The sequence below is a fragment of the Meriones unguiculatus genome, chromosome 6 (assembly GCF_030254825.1).
Source record: "Meriones unguiculatus strain TT.TT164.6M chromosome 6, Bangor_MerUng_6.1, whole genome shotgun sequence".
NCBI lineage: Eukaryota > Metazoa > Chordata > Mammalia > Rodentia > Muridae > Meriones > Meriones unguiculatus.
Genome location: NC_083354.1, coordinates 41070424 through 41090874, shown reverse-complemented (window position 1 = coordinate 41090874; position 20451 = coordinate 41070424). Strand labels below are relative to the sequence as shown.

Here is a 20451-nt window from a genome sequence, read left to right as displayed (position 1 = left end):
GGATGCCAGCAGAGGGGCGTAGGGGAATTGACAGGTCGGGTTGGCCTTCCTCTAGCTGCTGCTGCTGCTGGTGGAGATAGCTCGGAAGCTTAGAAACTAGCTGAGCTGAGGCAAAGTGTCCCAGAGAAAGGGCCCACAAGACTGAGGAAAGATCCTAGCCAGAAGACTAGCGCGCCTTTCGGCAGGAGCGTCCCAGCGAGTAGCACCCAGGGGGCGCCACGCAGGCGGAGCACCGAAGCGCCCTGAGGCGCCCGATGGAGGGCGCCATTGTGGAGGAACCTAGCCGCGCAATGGAGCCGTGGTGCTGGGCCGGGGTCCGTGGGCAGGGCCCTCAGGGCCTCCGCGTGCCCGGGACCGCCCGCGCCCGCACCCGCGCCCTTCTGCTGCTGCTGCTGCTGCTGCTCCTGCCTCGGCGGCCGGCAGGTGAGCACGCCCACTCCCCGGCGCCCCCCCCCCTCCAACACGGCCGCCTCTGACCCGCCTTTGACCCGCTGAATTTCCACAGGCTGCTTGGCTGCAGACGAATCCCCGGGGGCGCTGTCCACAGTCCGGACAAGGCCCTGTACCTCCAGAGCCACCAGTCCCTCAGGCAGGGTTCGCCATCCCCGGCAGGCTCTGTCGACTCCGCTACCAGGCACTTTGGACACTTCGGGCATTACCGGCTCGGTCCCTACGCCACCACCAGGCGCCTCGGGCACTTCTTCAGGCACTACTTCGCGCACTTCGGGCATTACCGGGTCCGTTCTTAGCACGAAACACATCAGCCTCCCCTGTGAGTACTGGGCAGGAGCTGACAGAGAGCTCTTACGGAGTTTTTGATCCCTGAGGTCGAAGGGTCGAGGGATCGAGGGCCCTCTGAGTAGATGGAAGGGAACATCCCTGTACAAATGTTTATTGAGCGCTGAAGGTTGGACTAGGCCTTGGCTTACAAGTCTTCCAGCGTGGTGAGGTAAACAGGGTACAGGGAAGAGGAGAGTCAAAGCCAGCGCTGGGAGTGGTGAGTGTGTGTGTGTGTGTGTGTGTGTGTGTGGTGTTCAAGCACCCAGATGCCTCTCTGGCAGCTGCAGTCCTTCTTTGACTTGTCTTGGGGAACCCAGCCTGGAATTCACAGCTCAATTCCATGAGGGCTGTGTGAGACTTTTTGTGGTATCTTCAGGATACACCTGGGATTCTAACTTCCTTGCTGTTGGTGTGATAAATCAACTTGGGGGTAGGGACTTTATTTTGCTTACCCTTCCAGGTCACAGAAGGAAAAAGTCAGGCCAGGAACCTGGAGGAAGGCGGCATGCTGGCCTGCTCCTTCATAGAATCATGCTTAGCTAGCTTTCTTAGATTGCCCAGGGCCGCCTGCCTAGGGATGGTGCCACTCTACCCTGGCGCCCCTCTACACAGGCTTGTGCCATCCTAACCCACTAAATTACCCACAGGCCAATCTGATTTACACAATTCGTGGGTGTAGGCTTTTCTTTCGGATGACTTCTGCTGGGTCAAGTTGACAGTTAAACCTAACCAGTGCACTTGGTATACTTTCGCGTAAGCAATGGTCTGTAGTTAAGGCCCACGTAAGAAATAGTTATTATCCCGGCATTCAACTGCCTCAGAAAATTCTAGCAGGGGACGCCCAGGTACTATGTGTGGTACTGCTGATAGTCTCTTGGCTGAGACTATAATTTTTAAATGTTGTGGTGGGCTTGCGAGGTAACTCGGGGGATAAGACCTCCTGCCACGCAAACACGGGAACCTGAGGTAAAACCCCAGAACAACCTATGTAAAAGGCTCAGTGGGTTTGGTCTCATGCTCCAGTAACCCCAGCACTTTGGGGTGTAGGTAGCGGAGTGGGGAGTGGAGACAGGAGATTGCTGGGACCCCAGTCCCTTGCTGAGGAGGCTGCTGATCTAGTTTCGGGTTCAGTGAGAGACCCTGTATCAAGAGAATAACAGAGAGTGATGAGAACACTCAAATTTCTCCTCTGGCCTCCACATGCACACAGGAGTGCGTGTGTGTCCACCCACCCACACAAGAACGATAGACTCAGTGCAATTTACCAGGCCCTGAATTTCATCCCCACCACTACAAATGAATATGTAAATATATAAACAAATACATAAATATGCTGGCCAAGGCCCATTTACTTGGTCTCACAATCCATTGGTTTGTTTAGAAAATTCACGAATGGAAATAACTGGGAATTTCCTTTATTTATTTTTATGCATCCAGTGTTTTGCCTGCATGCATGTATGTGCACTGCTTATGTGCCTGGTACCTCTGAAGGCCAGAAGAGGGCACCAGCTCTCCCCAAACTCAAATGATTGTGAGCCACCATGTGCATACTGGGACCAACTCCTATGCTTAAGAGGAGCAGCTAGTGCTTTTTGTTTTGTTTTGTTTATTTATTTTTTGAGACAGGTCTCTGTGTAGCCCTGCCTGTCTTGGAACTTGCAGTGTAGACCAGGCTGGCCTCAAACTCAGATCTGCCTGCCTGTGCCTCCCAAGTGCCAGGATTAAAGACATGCCCCACCACTGCAACCAGTGCTCTTAACAACTGAGCCATCTCTCTAGTTTCCATCTTCAGTTTTCAAAACTTTTTCCAAAGTGCCCTCAGCAGTTGGCACTCCCCTCTGCAGGAAGGTGCATCATGGCCTAGAATTCTCACCAGCAATTTGGCATCACAAACACTTAGCTTTTGACAGACAGGCATGTGATATAGCTTAAGGCGGAATCTCCCGAGTCCTGAGGAGGCCAGGCAAGCTTCCTCGGCATTTGCCACATTTCCTCTTCCGGATGTGCCTGCTCCCTTATACAGCCTGTTTTATGGTTGGGTCATCTATCTTTATCTCCATGAATCCCAAGAAGGGACTCCCAAAGAAGGGGCAGGGGTCCACACTGGGTCAAATAGGAGAAGGGATCTGGAGCCAGATAGAAATACATTTATGAAGGGTCTGGCTGAAGCCGAGTCATATCCTAGGCTGGCTATTGGGGTGCTCTAGGGCCCAAGCTGTAGAAACAAAGAAATAGGTATCTGGACAGTGCTGAGGCTTTTCTGGAGCTGGGGATGTCCATAGGTGGATGCCATCATGTCATAGTGAGAAATAAAAAAAGGTTGGGTAAGTGCAGGTGGGTGGCTAGAGAGGCTGGAGGGAGGGGCAAGGGGGGACAGAGCCATAAGATGTGGCTGGGTGAGCTCATTCTTCATCAAGCTCTTTTCTTCTCTTTAGTCTGTGGCTACTCCCACGAGCCAGACCCTACTCTCAGGGACCCAGAAGCCATGACCCGCAGGTGGCCGTGGATGGTCAGCGTGCAGGCTAACGGCACACACATCTGTGCTGGCATCCTTATTTCTTCCAAGTGGGTGCTGACCGTGGCCCATTGCTTGATCCAGTGAGTTGGGGTCCAGGTGGGTGGGTGGAAAAGACCTTTGGAATGCCAGAGATGAGATGTAGTCACTCCTCCAGGTGACCCATTAATTAGCAGCTATGTCCTGTGTGCAGCCCACAGAGCCAGCCCAACCTCACCCTCACTCTGAGCAAGGGAGGGTTGAGTCTCACAGATCCTTTCCTGGGGCTCGGCCTTCGGTGGGTACACAGCTTTTTCTCTTTTCCCTACCCTTCAGTCCTGTGCAGTCTTTCTCTAGGTGAGGAAGAACAAGGGTTCAGAAGGCCCCAGCTCCTTCATTCCACCCTCTTTGCTTCCGATTGCTCTCCTCCCTCCTGTCAGTCAATAGTGTCTACCTTCCCACTGAGAGGGGCCCTGACTTAGAACCTCTCAGGTGGGCTAGAGATAAGAAGATAGACCTAAACTGTGTGGATGTGCCAATGTTCTGGGGCCAGGGAGTTCCTGAGAGTAGCATGTATGTTTCCCCTGAGGACTGACCGGTGAAGGCATGTTCCGGGTTGACATAGGAGAAACCTGGTGACTTCTAGAGGTATCTCATAGAAGGTGGCTTGAGATCCAGGCCATGGTCACTACACGGGGACTCTGTTACCTCTCCACATGCAAGACAGGCACAAAAACCCAGAGCGTGTGACTGGAGTCCACATCCCAATTCGGCCATCCCCAAACGTGCATCCTGAGCAGGCCGGGGCACTTTTTTGAGTCTCCCTTTCCTTTTCCACACGATGAGGAGGACCGCACAGTGTGCGCAGGGCTCTGTCTGTGATGAGGAGTAGGCTCAGGGGGCCCTTGAAGCAGGAGGTGGCCTGCCTGGATTTGCTTGGAGGGCCACTGTGGTACGGAAGGCAGGGTCGGGGGCCGAGGCAGGAGCCTAGAGCTGATCAAAGACACCCCCACCCCGTTCCCATAGGGACCATGTTAACTATACGGTGAGGGTGGGCAGCCCATGGATCAACCAGACGACGGAAACCAGCTCTGACGTGCCGGTACATCAGATCATCATAAACAACGGGTACCAACCCAGGCGGTACTGGTCTTGGGTGGGCCGGAACAATGACATTGCCCTCCTTAAACTCCAGTCGGGGCTCAAGTATAGCAAATATGTGTGGCCCATCTGCCTGCCTGGCCTGGAATACGTGCTGGAAGACAGTTCTATCTGCGTTGTGACAGGCTGGGGATACCCCCAGGTGGATGGTGAGTAAGAGCCCCACCCCACCCCACCCCCATCAGGGTGGGTGGTGGGAAGAGGGGGCTTGAGGATGGCTGGGGTGCCCCCTGGATGGACATTTCTGGAGTATGTTCTTTAAGGAGCTGACTGATCCAGCAACTTTCTTGTTTGTTTCCCCGTCTATCAAGTCTCCTTCCCCTTGAGGGTTTTGTCGGTGAACATATCATGGTCAATTGAGCCCCTGGGAACCGTTATTGCCCTTGAGAGTCTCAGGACCAAGCCAGCCTATGTAAATAGAACTTTCTTGAAAGCAAGGAGGTCTGGAAACGATAGCTTGTCACCCACATACAACCCTAGGGTATTGACAAGTAGAGTACAAGAGAAATGGGTTCTCATGTCTGCAAAATGCTGCCCAGAATAGATGCGGTTTTTGCCCGCACATTGAAAGTCTCTCGACGTCCACTCATATCCTTCTTTCCCTCCAGTGGCCCCCAGTGTCATTCCAGTGTAGGAGCAAGATCCTCGAGACAGGCGTGTCCTGCCGTACCCATCCAGGGGTCATTTTTCTGACAGGTTCTGGAAGTATTTACTCCCTTATAGAGCCAGCAAGGCACAAGAGAGATGCCTTACTGTGTCCTTGAGGGTCTAATTTTTCCTAAACAACTCATTCTGAGGCCTGTCCAGAGGGATCAGAAGTTTCCTGTCTCCCAGGAGCTCCCACACATTTTGGGTGGGATGGAAGATGTGGGGGTGGGGTGGGGGTGGGGAAAAGGGTCTGGGGAAGCTTAGTGAGAAAGAAGCTGTAGGGACGGCTTTGAAAAGAAAGACTTTGCTTCATCCCCCCCCAGCCCTTGCAGACACTTAAAAGAGGACTAGCAGAGCCAAGAGGTCAGTGTGGACCGTCTGTTCCACCACCTCTGTGTGGGGGCAACGGAGGGGAGAACACCCCAGACGTGGAGGCCGCTCTGTGGCCTATGCAAAAGAGACAGAGCTGGTGGCTGTGGGCCACAGCCAGTGGCTAAACCTGAATGGGGACCCGTCCCACAGGCAGGTGGCCCCAGTTCCGGACCCTTCAGGAGAAGGAAGTCTCCATCCTGAACAGCAGGAAGTGTGAGCACTTTTACCACAGGGAGGCCAGAATCTCCTCGCTGGTGCGGATCATCACCCCGCAGATGATCTGCGTCTTGGACAAGAACAGAGACAAGTTCTGCTATGTGAGGACCGCTGTCCCTTGCTCACTTATCCCGAGGGCCAAGGGGTGGAGGGGTGTGGGTAGGGGGCGGAGCTGAGGGCTGTGGAGAGGGGAGGGAGGAAAGGTGAGAAACATAAGCAGGGGTGGGGAGAAGACAGAGGGGGTCAGGTGAGGACGGGGTGCAGAGACTGGAAAGGGAGTGGACCGGACAGGATGGGGGTGAGACTGGGAGGGAGTGGGGTGTGGAGGAGTGAGTGTCCTATGAGGAGGAAATCTAGGTGAGGAAGCACCTATCAGCTATACTGAGAGGGGCTTAGAAAGAATCTGGTGGCAAACATCCTAGGTTGGCTCCCTGAGGGGGCCATGTCCCCCTGAGGCATGGCTTCACCCCCCACCAACCCTTTTAACTTCCCTGCCCTTACAGGAGATAACCGGTGAGCCCTTGGTCTGCACTTCGGACAGCGGTATATGGTACCTGGTGGGAATGATGAGCTGGGGCCCGGGCTGCAAGAAGAACGAGTCCCCACCCATCTTTCAGCATATCTCTCCCTACCAGCAGTGGATCTGGGACAGCCTTAGTGGGGAGCCCCTGGCCCTTCCAGCCCCCTCCAGGACCTTGCTCCTGGCTTTCCTTCTGCTCCTCAGCCTTCTTGGCACTCTGTGACACTGGCCAGGCCTCTCTCCTTGCTCTCCTCCTCGGAGTTCGGCTGTGGGTGTGGCGCTCAGCCAGCAGGGACTAGCAGAGATTAAACACTTGTTTTTCCCAGGTCTCCTCCTTTCTGAGCCTGCTCTGGTGGGAAGCAGGAATACCCGATGGGGTGGGTGAGGGGCTCTGGGGTGACTCCTGCGGAAAGCAGAGGGGTGTGTGCGTGTGCAGGGGCACTGGGAAATTAGGATGTACTGTCCAGGCTGAAGCTAGGGACACTGGGACCCCCCTCCCAGACCCTTAGATGGAAATGACATGTTCCTTCTGTGATCCTTGAGTGGGAACTGGACTCTCCCTGGTCTTGGCTGCCTTTCGCCAGTGGCTGGAACTCTCCAGACTATTGTCCCCAAAGCTCCATAGAGTATACTACAGCCCTCTGGTCCTGCCTCGGGCCTGGAGGTGCAGGTACACAAAGGACGGATAGAACAGACACACTTCCCACAGGCAGCGCCAGCTGCTGCTCTGACCTTGAGTGGCCTCACGCCCTCTGGACTGCTGCTGCCTTGCCACACAGAGGAGTTCTGGTCTGTCTGGGGAGAAGTACCCCAATCAGCTCTATGAATGAGGACCCCATAGACTGGGCTCTGAAGGTAGAGGTCAGCCAACCGCATCTGCCTTCCGTGACGGGGCCTTCTGTGATCCCTCCGCCCCCTCAGTACTCTTTCCTCATGTCATGCTAGCATGCTTCTTGTAGGATGATGACCTGGGACCATGTCAGGAGTGAGGAATGGTTCTTGTGTATCCTGGCACCAGGTTCAAACCATCAGAGGCCTGTTGGGAGCGTGGGGTAGAGTGGAGGAGAGCTCAGGCTAGCCCTGGCAATTTCCCTCCCTGTCCACTTGGGGATGAGGCCTACAACTGTTCCTCAGCCTCTGGGCCTTTTTTGTTTGTTTGTTTGTTTGTTTGTTTTCCTCTGGGACAGGGGTCAGGGAGAGAACTTGAGGCTCATCTGAGGAACCTATTATTATAGATAGACTATTGTGTTACCTTCTACAGGAATTCTCCGCGGCCTGGCAAAACATATTTACAGGGTTGGAGTTCATCTCAGGATGAAGTTTTATATGTCTGGGGCTGAGAAGGCACCCAGCTCTATTTACAAATCTTTTCAGGATGCCTTTCTAGCAGGCTTGCCACCTGCAAGGTCTTCCCAGGATCTCAGTTCCCAGCTCAGTCCCCAGCTCCTCATTTTGGATGCTGGAAGAGCCCTGTAGAATCAGCGCCTCAATGGCATTTGAATTGTCTTCTTGGCGGAGACGCTTCTTTTTGTAGGGTTGTGGCAGAAGAGGTATGTCATACCGCTGTACTCAGCAGGCAGATGGCCACCTGTGTCTCCTGCTATGACCTGCTAGAGTCCTGGCCATAGAAAAGGCAACTGTAATAGTCCACGCCCCTACCCTGCTTCTTAAATCTCTTGATTCCCATGAGGAGACCTAGGCTTTCTCACTCAGCCCACTGACCTCAGCCCGCTGCATCTTTCAGACCCCACCCCTCAGCCAGGGCCCTAGGCTCTGGGCCTCGTGCCAGCCCCCCAGTGGCCTCAGCTCCATCATACTGTCACCTTGTTCCTAGAGCTTAGCATTTGCCAGGTCAGGGACTCTCCTGATAATGGGGCCACTTTGGCAGCCAAGGACAGATTCCTGCCAAGCTCAGGGAAAAGTCCTTGCTATCGGGGTTGCTATGTCAGAGAGTCCATGTCACAAGCCCCCCTTCAGCCCTCCCTCCATGCGTTTGAGTTCTCACACAATCCTGCCATTCTGCACTGCCATTCCTCTGCCCCTGGCTGAAAGGGTGGGTCAGAAGCCTCTCCGGGTGGGGAGTGGAGTTTGAGGCCACTCTGTACTGTCAAGAGAAGTGCCCAGACTAATGGTGTGAAAGGAACAGAGTCTCCGATGGACACCTGTGAAGTCTTGTCCTGCGTCTTTTGAGCCGTGAGATAATGGCCATGGCCTCTCCTCGGACCACAGCCTCTACGGTCCATGTATGAACACGGAGTCCTGATGCCTGGCTCCTGGCCCGAACTTGTGCTTCAGGGCCTGCCAGCCCCAGCTGCCACCTCCAGGACATGACTCACTTCTCACCTTTCTTCTTCTTCGCCTCGTTCTTCTCATCCTCCTCTACCTTGATAGCCACCGTGTCCACACTGTCCTTTTTCTTCTTCTTCTTGTCCTCTGGAGGGGAGAGGGAAGAGGCCAACAGTGTTGAGACTGGGAAAGGTCCGGAACCTCTCCTCTCCCGCCCTTCCTCCTCAAATCTTTTTAATTTGGGATGCACATGTGAAGATGAGTGCACACGCGTGTGTACATGTGTGCAGAGACTAGAGGCTGACTTTGGATGCAGTCTGTAGCTTTCTATCTTTCTATTTTACTTGATTTTTTTGAGACAAGGTCTCTCATTGAGCCTGGAGCTCACCAATTTGGCAAGAACAGCCAGCCAGTGAGCTTCAGGAAACCTTTTACCATCTTCCCAGCACCAGGATTTACACTAGGATTTATTTATTTATTTATTTATTTAATGTGGGCATTAGAACTCCAAGCATGAGTCCTTGGGCTTTTATGGCAAAGACCTTACTGACCTCCCCCCATACAGACAACTTTCCTGCTAGAAAACTGGCTCCTTGTTTTAGCTGCCTGCCTCTGACCAGTTTCTGTACTCTGGTCTCCCAGGATAGCACCCAATCCTTCTCTGAACCAGATGCAGTAAGAGGGCAGGGACGGGGTCGGTGAGAACAGTGGGGCCGAGGAGCTGGTTGGCTCCAGGGTTCAGTCCCAGCTGCGATGGGACTGGCGTCTACTCACCTCCAGGGATTTCTGTGAGTTCATTAAGGGGAGGCACGGTCTCCAGCTTGTCTGTGTACATCTTGGCTGCCTTCCGCTGTAGATAGCGAGCCTCGATCTCCTTTCGTGTCCGTGGTACCCGGCAGTTGAAGACACAGCACAGAGTGATGACTGTATGGATGTCAGAGCAGGTTTGGCTGGGGTAAGGTCTCAGCCAGGTGGAGTGATGCCCAGATGTTAGTCCTGGCCTCTGCTGAGGCGTGTCTCACATAAGAGACCTCTGGGAGAGCCTGAGGTAGCCTCCCCTGTGAATCTGACTTTACACAAATGCACACGGCCTGTACTTAGCGTAACACTTTACTATCAAATCCTTAGCAACTTGGTAAGGATTTTCACTTGTACCAGCCTACAAATTCTATAGGCTGTCTTGGTCTGAGAGTCACTGGGTACTGGAGGAGGGTAAAGTGAAGGCCTTAAGTATGGCTTTAGCCATGGCTATCTAGAGTTACTCTGTGCTTCTGACAGATGCCCCAGGTTTCCTTTGCCAGCCTCCTGATCGCAGAGGCTGAGGTGCCTCAAACACCCGAGGATGTGGCTGCCTCCTCCTCAGCCTCCTTGAGAACATGGCTGCACACTGGCTGGGGAAGAAACTGGAAGGCCCAGACCCTCTCCCGGGCATTTACTTCGGGAGTTATCCCAGGAGTGTTTTTCTGGTTAAAGACAGCTGTGCCCACGTCAACTGGGCAGAGCATGGAGCTGGCCTGTCTAGTGATGGGCAGGGCAGGGCTGCCAGGACCTGGCTGGCTGGGCCGAGTTTATTTTTCTAAGGCTCCCACAAATCTGACCACTGTGGCCCCAGCCCCTGGGGAGGGGGTGGGGCTGGTTCCTATTTTAAATAATATGACCAGACAGAACTTCCTGGCAAGCTACTGAGGTGAAGGAGGGCCCAGGCAAGACAAGCCAGGTCTATTTTGAGGAAATGGATCGGACCTAGGTAGTCTAGGGTCATCTTGTTCAACCAAAGCAGTGTAGCTTGAGCCAAATATTTTGGTTCCATTTGTCTCACCGAGACTTTAGAATGGGAGAAGCAATGGAAAGGATGGCTAGATGGAAGGTTGGGAGAATGGTCCAAAAACTGCTGGGAACAGGATTGGATTCCTGAATGATTGGCTCTGGGAGCCATCAGCATTCAGGAATATGCTGGGGGTGAGGTTGGCAGGGGCTGGCTGCACTAAGGCCCCAGGACATGGCTCCCTGGGGCTAGACCTGAGTCAGCAATGGTCTTTTATGACCCAAAGTGCTCTGCTTTGGTCTCTCCCAGACCCCTTTGTAATGCCTTGGAGTCATGTTATCCTCACGTTCCAACCCTTTTGGCTTGGGTCATCTTCCCTATCGTCCCAATGGCACCCTCAGGACCCTGCCTGCCAAGGCTCCATGTGGTGGGTGCCAGGTCCTGAGAGCCCAGGGCTTCAGAAGAAGCCGAACAGGCGGCTGTTGGCAGCTAGAGAAGGGATCACACACTGCCCCTCCGAGCCTGCCCTACCTAGCCTAAGGCTTCCACAATCTGACCACTGACCTGCTTGCTTCTCTTCAAAGAAAACGAGTCACTGTGGGTTTGGGGTCAGGCTCTGAGGCCCAGGGAAGAGCTGGGGATACATGAGACCCCCAGGAGTAGTTTGTTTAGCCCTTGAGCAAAGCTTGAGGGAAGACTCAGGTTCCTAGCTGTTACCCTCAGGCGTATCCCAGAGCTGTTCCTTTCACTGCCCTGGGGCTTTTTCGGGGGCATTTGTTCCCCAACCCTGCCTCTTGACAACAAGTGTGGTCTCCCTCAGGATGTAGGGGCTCTTGCTAGCACACCTTTCTCTGGGGCCGTCACTGAGCTGCCTTCTATCTAGGTTTCAGTCAGATCTGGGAATAGGGAAGACTCTCCCTGGAGGACGCTTTGGGTTCCAGGATAAGGATGTGCAAATCAGAATGTCATGTCATCTCGAGAGCCCCTCACGTCTGGATGTGTTCTCTGTGGCCACCCAGAACTCTGGGGGTTCTCTTGGGAAAGCTCCCATGAGATCTCAAATATCACCCATTTTGGGTGCCCCTTGGTGGAGTGGGTTTCTTCCCTCGTTACTCTTCCCTCGCCTTCTCTTTGCCCTGTCTTTGTGTCCTGGCCCTCTCTCCCACCTGGCCTGCCCTTTCATTCAGCCTTTTGTTGTCCCCACCCCCAACTTTACATTGGGGGAGAGGTGAGGGGTTGCATCAGGAAGAGCCCAGACTGGAGGAGCGGAATGGACCCCCTGCTTTGAAAGGAAGTATGTATGAATCATTTCTGAAAAATGGCACTTGAGGAGCAGGACTCGGGGCCTGGAAGCCACATGTGCTAGGCGTCTGGGGAGCCTCTGCGGAGGTTGGCCTTGCTGGGGCCCCTGGGTGTGGGCTCTCTGTATTGGCCAAACTGCAAGAAAAGCATCAGGAGGCCAGACTTAGGGAAAGATGACATGTCCTGGATTCGGTTGGAGTCCCTGTAATTATCATAATTGCCGTGTGGCTGCTTCCCTGGGTCCAGCAGAACTCTGGGTGACCACTGGCCCGTCAGCCCTCCACGGGGACTTTGTTCGAGTGAGGAGGTGCCAGAGACCACGGTGGGCCCCTTGTGAGCGCCTGGCCTACTTGAACTGCCAGGAACTGCTGCTCTAAACTCCAGGGGTGCTGAAGGGAACGTGGGTGCGAGGATGTCTGTGCCCCTCTCATGGTGGGGGGAGAGGGCAGGGTGTGGCTACTCACTGATGGACAGCACGAAGAGCGAAAAGATGCCCACCACGTGCCACAGGCGCATGTCCCAGAACACCACGGTCTCCTTGGTCAGTGGGGGCGGCTTGGGCTTGGGCGGGGCCGTGCTGGGCTGTGGGTCAAGAGGGAAAGGAGTGAGCCAGGCACAGACCAGCAGGCTGGGATGGGGTCAGCAAGGACTCAGCCCACACATTTTAGAATCCCCCCCCCAAAGTGTCAGACATCCACAACCAACGTCCTAGAGCTCAGAAAGTCCCAGATTTAGAAATAAAGCAGTGATCAGAATCAGACCATGGCATCAGGGACGTGGACTAGAAGAGTGGGCTGGTACATGAGGAACCAAGGCTCAAAGGAGCAAAGGTGGACAGCCTGTCCTAGCCAGCTCTCATGGGGTCTCAGGACCAAGGCCAGAGACAAGGCAAGGCCTGTTTCTTGACCAGTGTGCTGCCCTTGTAGGCTGGCTTTGTTCTCATCTCCCCGTGGAGCTCTACCGGGGGGCTACATGGTCAGACCGTCCTGACACAGGTGTCCACACTCTGACTCACGCTCCACTCGCTGATAGCCATGCCAACGGAAGGCTGGGCCTGCCAGGATAGGGAAAAATAGTAACGTAGCGCCACCAGGTGGCTAAAGGCTGTAAGTGAGGCTAAGAAGGACAGTGAGACTCTGTGGGCTCCTGGCTCAGGGACACCATCCTATCTGTGGTTTCTAGAAGGCACAGCGATGCCTCAGGTCTAAGGGGAGCTGCCCTGGGGTATTAAAGGACAGTCTCCTGTATTCTAGAAAATACAGTCGTCTCTGGGGGAATGAGGGGACACATCACTGATCGGGGTGTTTTGGAGTTACTGCTTTCCCGTGTGTGTGTGTGTGTGTGTGTGTGTGTGTGTGTTGTTTGTAGATGCTGTGCTGTGCTGGAGATTGAACCCTGGGGTTTTTGTGTGTGCTAGGCAAACACTGTATCAACTTAGTTTCATTCTCAGCCTGTCCTGGGTGTTTGTCCGGAGGGAATGCGGCTGAGCCTTGTGGAATATGAGAGAGGTTACTTTTGACCAGAAAGAGATATAATCCTGTCTCTGTCAGCAAGCTTGACTAAGGGACAAGGAAGGGGGTGGGGCCAGGCATTTGTGCAATCCATTGTTTCCTAAATAATCATAAGGACGGGCCTGAAGCGTCCCTTGTGGCTATCTGAGAAAGAAAAGCCACCTGTCACTCGGCTTCTGTCCTGTTTCCACACCCCCACCGTGGTCCATACACATGGATAGGCACCTACCAGGAGCCAGGTACTTCCTCATCTAACAACAGCCAACCACAGGGCAGATGGCTCTCAGAGGGATCACTGACTATGCTAGGCAACCCAGAATGGCCGAGCTGTAGACTGGCACAGGCTCCCAGCTCTTTTCTGCTCATTAAGAAGTCCTGGGATGGGGCTCCTTTCTTTATTCTGCACCTCAGTTTCTCTCCCTGTAATGGGAGTGGGGTAATGCCAGCTGCCTCTGGGAACTCTCCGATCTGACGGCAAAATTGACAATAACATACCACTAACTCGGCAATACCCCGTGGTGGGTTGGGAAGCCCCTGTGAGGGCAGGTGAGTATGTGGATACATGGCACGGGGAGGTGAGAGTGAGCATGAGCGTTTGAGAGCACACACACACGCACACACACACAAACGGGCAGAGGGCATGTGCGTGGAGCAATGTGTGTGCGGTTGGGTTCACGACTGCAGCATCAGAGTCGGGGGTTTGGCCGCGGCTGCTCCCCGTTTCACAGGCCTGGTGTGTTGGCCTATCTAACTGAAAGATTCTGATCACGCTCTTGGCTAGAGGGTAACAGGCAACAGCCAGGCATCTTATGGTAGGCCCTGGCACAGGCAAAACTTCTGCTTCGAAGGTACGGGCTGGTGGAGAGGAATGGCCCAGGGCTGGACTGATGAGTCCTGTGGATGCCAGCATGCTTCCTTGAAAGAAAGGGTTAGGCCTTGCTTGGAGGCAGATGGAGTCCAAACGCGATTTCTGCTGCTGAGATCCTAGGAATGAGGAGCCTCCTTGCCTCAGAACTGCCTTGACCAAAGCTGTCCTTTGCTCTGAGGACAGCTCAGTTTCTGGGCAGGGGCCTCAGGGCAGTTGGTGAGAGTTAGTGTGGCCCATGGGGCTCAGGCCAGCCCGGCTTCCCTTACAGGGGACCGAAGCTGACACCTGACTCCCACAGCCTCTTCCACACCCCTGGTCAGTTGCAGAAGAGACATACTACACAGGGTACAGTTCTCTGGACCATGGGGTGTGGTCCTCAGACTCGCCGGTTCAAAGCTGCGACCCCTCAGAACCCTCTGAGCATAGCCAGCTCTGTCTTCCATCCCACCCTGTCTCTTAACTGCCTCCCTGGCCTCCACTCTGCCCTTGCCTACCCAGGCTCCACCCTCAACTTCTCCTCAGCCCTGGCTCTTGGGCCTTTTGGCCTCTAGCTCCTGACTTCTAAGTCTGCTCCGTTAACTCCTGCCGGGGAGGTTGCAGGTGGTCCCAGCCAGGCTCCGGGATAGCTTGCCCCACCCATCTTCTTCATCTCCTTTCTGGGCTGTCCCCTCCCAGTTCTCCCACCCTGTGCCCTTTTCTCTTTTTTCTTTTTGCTCTTCCAAACAGCAACTGTTCACAACATGCCTGTTCAGAAACCTTCCAGGGCTCCAGTAATCACTAGGACCTGGTTGGATCTTCCAGTCCCTGGGTCCTTCCTTCAGTAGGGGCCTTTGGGGGATTTGTGCAGAGAAAGACCAGGTCCCCATCATACCCTAAATCCAGGGCCTGAATATCCTCCATTAGAACAGAAGTCAAAAAAAAAAAAAAAAAAAAAAAAAGCTGAAAGTTCCCTCTCCCCATCCTCTAGGAAAACAAAGACCGGCTGGATGGCAAGGCTGTTTCCCTCTTCCACACACGGACACACTGAACTTCCTTGTGTCCCTGATGTCAGAGGCTGCGCTCTGCCATCAGCCCAGTGACTCTAAGCGTGAAGGGCTAGGGGCCGTGTCACCCCACCAAGCAAAATGAAGGGATAGCGCCAGCTCCCCGCACCCGCAGGCCCCTGCCTGGACGGCGCCAGCACCCCGCGCCCTCCGTGATGCGGTGCCTCACCTCCACCAGCTGCGTGGCGACCCCTGCCAGGCAAGCCCCCAGCGCGGCTCCGCCCAGCGCCCAGAGCCGCCCCGCGCCTCGCTGCCTCCCGGCCATGTTCTTCCCGCCTCGCCGCGCGCTCCCGTGCAGATCCTGGGAGCCGAGGGGCTGATGCCCCTGGCCACCGGCCGGCGGTGACGGCAGTTATGGTGGCGGTGGAGAGTTCTGGACGCGGGCGGTTGAGTCCGCATCATTTATTCATCTCGGGTGTCAGGTTCCCGGGACACCACCTGCGCCATCACTGCTGGGGTGAGGGTAGGCGTGGGTGGCACTCTGCTGAGAATATCAGGATATCAGACCCCCCCTCCACCCCAAGGACACTGAGGTAGGGGTTAGGTCCTTAATCAACAGCTTCTCTCCCACCCCCACCCTGCCCCATCCCCGCCTCCCGTCCCTTTCCTCAGTTTCTCTACTTGGAACAAGGGGAGGGGCTGAAATCGACTGATGTAGGAGGCCCTTCCCATTCTGACGTCCTGAGTTGGGGGGGGGGGGGGGAATGGTACTGGACTTGGGAGGGGGCAGACCGGGCATGTTGCCATGGTGACAGGCACTGAGGGATGTCCTGGGCTTTCTGGGCTGGCTTCCTGCCCAGAGGCAGCTCTGGTCACCTTGGACACCAGAGCAGAAGGAGGGGGGAATATGGAGAGCCAGGGGCAGCATAATTAGAGCTGGCCAGATGTTGGTGTGGTGGACAGAGCCAGCAGCTTCTGCTCTGCAAGAAAAGGTCAGCAAACGCTGGAGGACCACTTTCTGACCCTGCTGACTGTCCTGCAATACAGCCTGGGCCTAGGCTCTAGCAAGTCCTTGAAGATGATCCCCTACACAGCCCTGTGGTCCTGACCCTGTGGGAACATTGACTCCCCAGTGATGGAGTTCCTCAGCCTCTGTGGAGGCCTGGGGGAGGGGCTCCCTAGGGGACAGTGGGACAATTGGAGCTTGGAGATGCCTACACGCTAATCCACCTTGCTCCTGCCTTTTCCTTCCGTCTCTCCTGCATCATCTGCTTGACGTGTGCTAGGAGAGGCCGCAGTGGAGGCCAGCCCAGCCGGCTCTCACAGGGCTCTACCCTGGATGTGCCGTTGATGGATGCTGAGGTAGGCCGGTTGCGCCTCAGGGACTGCGGATGACAGGGCGGGCAGGAAAACGGCTGCTGTTAAAAGGGACTCTCAAGAGTAGATGGCAAAACCTAGGGGTCTCGTCATCCAAAGCAAGCGAAACAAAATCCCAAAACAATGCAACACGGACCACCCTCTTCCCCGGGACTGCTCCAAAAACGAAAGCTTAGCAGCAGGTCTCTCCCTCTACTTCCTCAAGCCTCTACCGAAGGCCCCTGCATAGCCACACTGATTGAAGGGATCTTCACCCTCAGGGCACGTGCTTAGAGAGCCCGGACTGAACTTTGACCGGGTGAGGCCGACTGTGGCTTTGGGAAGACGTTGCTCCTGTCTGCCTCTCTGTTCTGGCCTGGGGAACAAGGCTAAAGGGGAAGGGGAGTGTACAGGGACTGTTGGCTTTGGAAGCTGGCCCCCCTTGGCAGGACAGTTAGGACTGTTGCTCACAGGACTGTCCTTGCTGCGCAGGCCAGGGAGGGTACCGTTGTTCAAAGTTCGTTGTCTTGGAAGAGGAGAGATAGATCAGAGGTTAAGAGCATTTGCTGCTCTTGCAGAGGACCCAAGTTTGAGTCCCAGATCCACTAGCTGTCTCACAAGCATCAGTAGCTCCAGTCCCAAAAGATTTGACACCCTCTCCTGAACGTGATAGGCATGTGATGTACACACAGGCAAAACATTCCTACACATAAAATACAAATAAATTCATAATTAAAGTAGCCACGCAGATGTGGTGCATGCCTTTAACCCCAGCACTTGGGAGGCCGAGACAGGTGGATCACTGTGAGTTCCAGGCCAGCCTGGTCTACAAAGCAAGTCCAGGACAGCCAAGGCTACACAGAGAAACCCTGTCTCGAAAACAAAAACAAAAATAAGCAAACAAACCCCAAAGTACATTGTCTTGTTTGTCCATGGAGAATAGGGCAAGCTAGAATTGTGGCTCAGTGGCAGAGTGCTTGCCTGGCATGTGCAAAACACTGTGTTCAATCACCAGCACTAAAAACAAACAAACAAACAAATAAATAAATAAATAAAATGGAGGGAGGGAGGAGAAGAGAGAGAGAGAAGCATGCTACATCCCTGTAGGGTCTCTCTCTCTCCTCTCTCATTTTGATGTAGGGTCTCATTATATAGCCCAGGCTGACTTCAGGCAGGATCTTGAATGGAGCTGATGGCTCCCTGCTCCACCTCACATGCCTTTGAATCCCAGTCTTTTTATCCAATGTAAACTCCCTAGTCGTTTCCTCCCAACACACACACACACTCAGTGTGTGCTTGCGCATGTGCACACACACTTAATACTGTCATACTATCACATGGCACATGTGCACACACACACGTAACACTGTCATGTTTTCATACAGTGCATACACACACACTCACGTAATACTGTCATACTTTCACACAGGCTTCAAAATCCACTTGACTTAGAAAAACAGGGTATCCTAAAAGTCTTGTCGTAGTAGTTTTAAGTTTTAAGAAGTCTAAAGCCACGAACTTAGAAGAAATGCCATCCGGTTAATTGAAGCCGAGTGCCACACACCTATCATCCCGGCACTTAGGAGCCAGATACAGGAGCATCACTGCAAGTTGGAGGCCCGCCTGGTTTACACAATGAGTTCTGGGCCAGCCAGGCCTACACAGCAAGACAAAAGAAACAGCATTTGGATTTACTTATTTAAATTTTTTTTCCCTCTGAAGTTGGCAAAGTTGGCAAAAGGGGATGTTATTCAAAATTCACAAAACTTAGTTAACATAAGAGAATTTAAAGAATTAAGTTTTCAAATTACATTTTTTATAAATTTGCTGCATTATTTTTTTTATATAACATTTGTAGCTATTAAAGCTTAAACTCAGCACTTGAGAGATGAAGAGAAGATCAGGAGTTCAAGTCCAGCCTGGGCTCGATACCTGTCTCAAAAAAAAAAAAACAAAACAAAACCAAAACCAAACAAAAAGCCAAAAAGGTTAACGATACTTGTGATACTTCAAGACTTAAAGATCAGGAACCTGGGGAAGGTGGTGAGTGGTGACAGAGCCAACGCAGAATCCCGGGAACCAGACTCCAGAGACCAACCAGGCTCAAAGGTGCGGATCTAACTATCGTCCAGTGTAAAGGCCTTTGTATGACTGAAAGTCTAATCAGACCATCCCATGCTAGCTTAATACACCAGTAACAATCAATCAGGTTGGTGCAACTAGAAGGAAAGGTGGGGGATGTGGGGGGGAAGGTCACCTCAGGAGGCTTCTGTAAAGAAGGGGAAGCAGTCACCACCCTAGCCTTGGAGCCATTTTGAGTCTTCACTAGTGTGCTAGGAGTCCCTAGTGGCTCAGCCCCGTGTGCAGTGCATCAGGACCTTCCGAGGATGCTTCATTCGCCATTCCCTGTGGGCCATCAAGGCTTCTCTCAACACTCCCCTCCAGCCGGTCATCTAACCAGCAGTCCTTGTCTGTAAAACAGGTACATGACAAGCCATTGCTAAGTGCTAGTCTTTATTTTACTGTCATTGTTGAAGGCTGCATACATAGTATGTCGCATAAAAGCAAAGCCATATTATCTCACTCAGATCCCTCCAGTTAGACATTTAGGGTGCTTCCAGCTTTCCTGTGAAAACGAAACTTACATGCACACTGGTCAGAATGATAGCCTTTGCTTGGCTCTGTCTCTCCCCAGCCCCGCTTTGAGACAGAGTCTCACCACGTGACACTGACCACCCTGGAGCTTGCTATGTAGACCAGGCCAGGCTGGTCTTGAACTCAGAGACCTACCTGCCTCTGCCTCCAGAGTGATAGGTTAGAGGAATGTGCCACCATGCCCTACAGCCCTTAATTTTTTAGCGTGTACGTGTGTGGGTGGTGAGAGGGTCAAGTGCAATGGCGCGCACGTAGAGGTCAGAGGCCGACTTTGTGGAGCCGTTTCTCTCTTTGTGCTTTTATATGGGTTTCTGAGTCCAAGCTCAGGTTGCAGCACTTGTCCTTCTGGCTGAGCCATCCTGCCAGATCTCCTCTGTTCTCTTGTGAGGGAGGAATCCCAGAGAGGAGCTGTGCTTGGCTTTAGGCCTCAGAAATTGCAATGCCCAACTCAGTCTTCTGCCTCTGGTCAGGGCTCTGACCACTTTCTGGTATTGTTCAGCTTCTTACTAGGTCCCCAAAACATGCCCCTGTCCCCCCCCTCAGCTGGGCCCATCAAGGCCGGGGTGGGGGAGTTCTAGCTCCCCAGAAGACATCTTCCTGGCATACTGGCTACTGCTTGTCCTTCCTGTACTATTTTTGTAACTTCTGGGGTTTCCCATGGGGACCCAATCCAGCCTCCAGGGCCTCTGGGTTGGGAGCTATGGGCAGGGAACGGAGCAGTGGCCAGGAGACCCCGTGGACATTTCTTTCCTGGAGCTTGGTACAATGGAACTCAAGGCTTAGCTTTGGAGAAGCTGAACGGTAGAGAATGGAGGACCCTCCGCCCACCCAGTCACACAGCCAGGCTGGGATCCAGGCCACCACGGACTTAGCCTGGGGGGGGGGGGGTGGGAGTCAGCCTGGGCCAGTGACACAGCAGTTGGGTGTGCTGGGAGCTGGCTATCCCTCAACTTGTTGGCCCTTGGCCTGGCCCAGAATAGCTCAGGGCTGAACGCAGCCTGGGTCAGACCGGTATGTGCATGAACTTGAGCTTGTGTACCGACACACTGGCGTGCAGGGGAGCGCCTTGTGCCTGCAAGCTTTCTGTCTGTGTGTCAGTCTACGTCCTTGTAGATGGAGTCTCAAGTGTCCATGGATGGGGCTGCTACCGTGGCGTTGTGTAGCAGAGGGGGCCCACCTCTCCAGCAGTGGAGGACATGCGTGGCCCAGTTGAGTACTCACTCGGCCACGTTTCTCACCTGTGGAGCTGCGTGTATGCACATGCTGTGTGCATATCTGCGGGGAGCAGAAACAGGAGCCCTGTGATGCAAGGGGCAAGGGTCGTGGCTTCAGGTGAGGGCAAGGGTCGTGGCTTCAGGTGACCCCATTCTCTGGGGACTACTGGAGTGGGGAGACCTGGCCCCAGTCAAGGGCTCCCTGAGTAGGTCTTGCCTTGTTTGGCAGATAATAAAACAGAGTGGTGATGCCTGTGAGGTGGGTTAGTAGATGGTAAAGCCCAGAGCGTGGGAAACCTTCCAATTGCCCCTGACAGGAA

At 53.9% G+C, this 20451-nt stretch overlaps 2 protein-coding genes across 2 annotated transcripts; one reads left to right on the top strand and one right to left on the bottom strand.

Moving 5' to 3' along the window:
• The first annotated feature begins 277 nt into the window (after positions 1–277).
• Positions 278–6512, top strand: Prss50 (serine protease 50). Its single transcript, XM_060385191.1, has 6 exons — positions 278–423; positions 506–772; positions 3216–3378; positions 4301–4584; positions 5606–5772; positions 6175–6512. Exons 1-6 carry the CDS (start codon positions 291–293, stop codon positions 6412–6414), a joined length of 1254 nt encoding a protein of 417 aa, XP_060241174.1. The 5' UTR covers positions 278–290; the 3' UTR covers positions 6415–6512.
• Positions 6508–15568, bottom strand: Tmie (transmembrane inner ear). The gene is made up of 4 exons (XM_021647946.2): positions 15136–15568; positions 12009–12126; positions 9252–9401; positions 6508–8624 (listed from the first exon to the last, which is right to left on the bottom strand). The coding sequence occupies exons 1-4, from the start codon at positions 15229–15231 to the stop codon at positions 8524–8526; spliced, it is 465 nt and encodes a 154-aa protein (XP_021503621.1). The 5' UTR covers positions 15232–15568; the 3' UTR covers positions 6508–8523.
• Positions 15569–20451: the final 4883 nt, after the last annotated feature.